This window comes from Phlebotomus argentipes, unplaced genomic scaffold, assembly GCF_947086385.1.
Source record: "Phlebotomus argentipes unplaced genomic scaffold, Phlebotomus argentipes genome assembly contig_39, whole genome shotgun sequence".
NCBI classification, from domain to species: domain Eukaryota; kingdom Metazoa; phylum Arthropoda; class Insecta; order Diptera; family Psychodidae; genus Phlebotomus; species Phlebotomus argentipes.
Window position 1 is genome coordinate 170,230 of NW_026776182.1, and position 4,200 is coordinate 174,429.

General features: G+C 49.5%; 1 protein-coding gene across 1 annotated transcript; it reads right to left on the reverse strand.

The window, feature by feature from the left end:
* Positions 1–351: 351 nt before the first annotated feature.
* LOC132263678 (zwei Ig domain protein zig-6-like) lies at positions 352–2,034 on the reverse strand. The gene is made up of 2 exons (XM_059763576.1): positions 1,718–2,034; positions 352–1,081 (listed from the first exon to the last, which is right to left on the reverse strand). Exons 1-2 carry the CDS (start codon positions 1,965–1,967, stop codon positions 669–671), a joined length of 663 nt encoding a protein of 220 aa, XP_059619559.1. The 5' UTR covers positions 1,968–2,034; the 3' UTR covers positions 352–668.
* Positions 2,035–4,200: the final 2,166 nt, after the last annotated feature.

The following is a 4,200-nucleotide window of genomic DNA, read 5'->3' on the forward strand; positions in this document are numbered from 1 at the left end:
CTGGATGGCGAACTTGCGATCCGCAGCCATTGTATAAATTTAAAAAGTTTCCCTCCGCGACTCGGAATGCAACTTGTGTGTCTCCATGGAGAAAATCACTCGTATTTCTCTCACTTTCATGAGAAATGACACATACACACAAACTTCCTCCAACTCGAGACAAAGTCCCACAAGTAATTCAAGCTCTCTGAGTGTTGTTTTTTTCGGCACTGTGAGAGTGTTGTGAAAATTAAACAAGTACATAAATGAGTGGTTGAAGAAGAGTATCCGGATGCCAAACGGAGCGAAAGTTGCCACAGAAGACAAGTGGAAAGGCAATGAAGTTGCTCGAGAAAGACGGTTTTATGTTGGTATATCCTTGTATTTCTCTTACATGGGGATCAAACAATTTTATACACAATTCACTATAATACATTATCTGACTCTCAGACTCCAGCTAATCAATGAAATCAGATTACAATGGGTGAGAAAGTTGCCATTGTAGTGAATTTACAAAGCCAGCAAAGGGTAACACCGATGGTCACTGCTGAACGTGACGTGATCACGCCCTTTCCGAAGGTGAGGGAGAATCTTCGCACTACGCGAACTTGCAAACTTTTTCAATTTGTGAGATTAGAGAAACTTTCTCTCACCGACAAACTCACCCGTAATTCATTATTTTACAATTATCACCTCATCAGCAGTCTCAGAACGGAGCACACCCCAACGGCCAGTCCCACAGGAATCGGGCTGAGGTGTGACGAGTTGGCCGACGACTCGTGCTGCATGGCGGCACTGTTCTCGTCCTTAATCACGTGCACGAGCACGCTGGCCGCGTCCGTGGCGCTGTTGCCCAACGGGAAGCAGCTGTAGTTGCCGGCGTCGCGCGACGAGACGCGGCTCATGAGCAGCTGACTCGTGCGGACGCGCCGCTCCGTGAGGACGCTGACGCCGCCGCGCCGCGAGAAGTCCAGCGGCCGGCCGTTTCTGGCCCAGTGCAGCTCGATGGGCGCTGGCGCAGCCTCCACCACGCACGTGAGGTTCACGTCGCTGCCGCCGCGCACGAACACTTCGCGGCTGCCCAGAATGCGCGCCTGACTCGCTGCAAGAGGAATGTGAAGGACAATTGCATGTACTGATGCTCCTCGACTGGCCTTTGACCCTTCTAACATAAACATTGATCAGAACTCTTGATAATTTCTCATAATATCAATTTAACAGTGAATGATAAGTGAATAAATTAACTAAAATCGCGAAAACAAGGACAATCTTCTAGACTTAATTCTGGAGTTCTAAGAGATCAAAATCATAACCCTTTCATATGTATTTGCGCTATTTTCTAGCTTTGAAAAAAATGTTGTTCCGTTTGAAAAAGTTACTATGAATACCTGGAATGTAAAGCCCTACTAATTTTGTTCCTGAAATATTGAGTACAAAAGAGCAGTAGGCGAATCAATCGATGGATGTGAACGTACTTTTATTCTGGGCGCTAGAATTAGGAAACACCGTGTATTATGTATACCTGTGGCATTCGAACTGAAAAGTTTGTGTACGCGTGTAGAATTGCTGACCCAAATTCTCTGATAAATGCCCAAGCTATAATGTAAAGGGCCGTATAATAAGCTTAACAAAGGTAGTCCTCTTATCATAAAAACGCACCCATTAAAAGGTCACTTTTTAAGTATACTTAAGCAGTATTTGCCAACAGGAAGGCTCAGAGATACAATCAAACACGCACCCACGACGTTGAGGTGGATGCCGAGGCTGATCTTGGGGTCGATGGAGATCTGGCACTCGTAGACGCCGGAGTCGGCGGGGCGCGCGGCGCGGATCCGCAGCGTCCAGTCGTCGGAGCCCTCGGAGTGCTCGGCCTGGAAGCGCGGGTCGTTGGTGTAGGTCATGATGCCGATGGCCAGGATGTGCAGGTCGCGGCGGCGGATCCACGACACGGCGCGGTCGCCGATGTTGCGCACGCGGCAGCGCAGCATGGCCGGGTAGCCGGCCGCCGCGGTCACCTCGCGCACGGTGGCGTCGTCGAAGTACGGCGGCTGCTCCCACACGCTCTCCTCGAAGCCCATCAGCGAGGCCTCGGCGGCCGCGAGCGCCAGGACGGCCAGCAGGGCCGCGATGCGTCGCATGACGCCTACCGCGGGCGCGGGTCACTCACCATCACGCTCACTCACTGTCACAGGCGCGGAGGCGAAGCTCTGCTGCTCCACCGGGAAATGCGGCACGACTGACGACGCTGGCTCACTCTGCTCGCGGGCCAGCCTCTCCACGCCACGCTGGACGGATCCTGCGCACGGCCGCCCTTCCAGCGGGGCGCTGGAAAGTCGCACCCCTCCGTGAGGCTCAGCAAAGGAGCGTGAGTCCCAGAATGCAGATCTCATAACTTCAGCAGCCCCTGAAGTTCCTCTCCCATGCACACTTTGGCAGGGGGAGCGCGGGGAGTTTGTGGCTTCGGCTTAGACAAGCCTGATGCTGAGACACGCACACATGGTCAGAGGTTGGAAATTGTCAAAACATTTCACTCGGCCCACGCCAAATCGGCCCATTTCCCAAAATAGCATCATTCCTGGCGGCTCAAGCCCGGCGGCACATGTGCCAGACAGAGCACGCAATTGCCTCTGTCACGCCACAATAAGGAGCACAAAGTTAGCGTAAACGATTTCATTAATTGAGCAAACATGACGCATAAATATTTCACCATTGCTAGCGTGTCAGTGTGACAAAAGTGAGTGTGTGCCACCCTTTTTCGCAGATGTGGAGTGGAAAATATATTTTCAGCGGATTTTTCGCACCACGTGAGCGCTCACCTTCGACGAAGGGAAGTTGATAAAACACACTACAAGGTTGTCCATATAAATCAGACGACGTCAGCGTTGACCAACTGCGTGGAAATTGAATTCAGTCGCTGTGCAGCAATATTTCACCATTTGTTACCATTGCTATCGCATTTCCCGCACTCGTCAATTGATTGATTTACCACCAAGAGCACTTGCCAGGACCTGACGAGAATGCAAGGCTCTCCATTCACTCAATTTCACTCTCAAATCTGCCCCGAGGATGTTCACAATCATTATCTGATGACTGATTAACGATTATACGCAAAGTTGCCCATACGAAGGCTCAATTCAAGTCCATGTAGAAGCGGATATTGCAGCTTATCAACCTGACTGGAAGGCAGAGATTTGCATGATTGATAATCACAAGGATAATCGAGATATTGGATGTGTTCTATGAATTCAAATCACTTAACCTGAAGCTCCAATTGACAAGAATACACCAAAATGGATTGAAAATCATGTAAAAGATATCCCTTTTTGCTCTTTACATAAAAGGCCTTTTTCTATTTCCTCTGTTACTTTGTAAATACTTCTAATTTATTATAAAATCCAGTCAAGTTGCAAAATCATGTCTTCACGATGTGCACTACAAGAAAGCACAATATATTTATTCCGAAAAGCGCTTTCTTCCGTCTTCAGCGTGCAGTCAAAGCTTTTTCCTCAAACATTTCTCCGGTGTGCTGAGCAAAGTGGAAATGGCTGCGAAGGTCTGCTTTTCTCAAGCGAGCGCTCCACCCTTTTGTCCATAAATCCTCAGCAGTGCAGTGAACAGAGTAAATTGCTCGCCCCCGGACAAAACAGGCATGGAAAATATTCGCATTGAACAGTGAGCATGAATTCACCATGTCTTGCATGAGACTGATAAGGAGAATCACGACAGAGTGCTCCGCAATGCGGAAGTTCCTTCGCTACAACCATCGTCTGGACAATGCTCGGGCGGGTGTTTTTGGCCATACACACGGGCGAAAGTTGGCCGTGAGATTACATGTGCGAATAATTTCCACAATGCAACTCTCTCGACGGCGTGTAATGAAAAAAGTTTTTGGCCAGACCAAAAGGCGAAGGGGGGCAATTTCGAGACGCCTCATCTCCTCCTGCTCCCCATGTGCTCATGTGCTCTTATGAGAGCATTCTGCGAGATCCGCACGAGTCACGGTGAATTGAATTCACGAGGCTCCGCTCGAAATCGACGATTAAGGGATTTCACCTGCGGTTTGCACTGTGCTATTTGAAGTGGCTGCGAAATTGTCTGAAGCCACGGCATTAGGCACAAACAGTCTCAACTGCACGTCTGCTTGGCGGTGGAGCATTTGGCGTAAATCAGGGGTCTTTCAACGTGTGCGCTTTCGCAAAGTGAGTGAAGGGTGGCAGTCTC

What these genes read in the sequence shown, in the direction of transcription:
- LOC132263678 (XM_059763576.1), bottom strand. Translation starts at nt 1,967, where the DNA reads ATGCTGCGCTGCCGCGTGCGCAACATCGGCGACCGCGCCGTGTCGTGG. An exon ending in CATCCACCTCAACGTCGTGG is followed by an intron (nt 1,082 to 1,717) that starts GTGCGTGTTTGA and finishes TTCCTCTTGCAG; the next exon opens with CGAGTCAGGCGCGCATTCTG.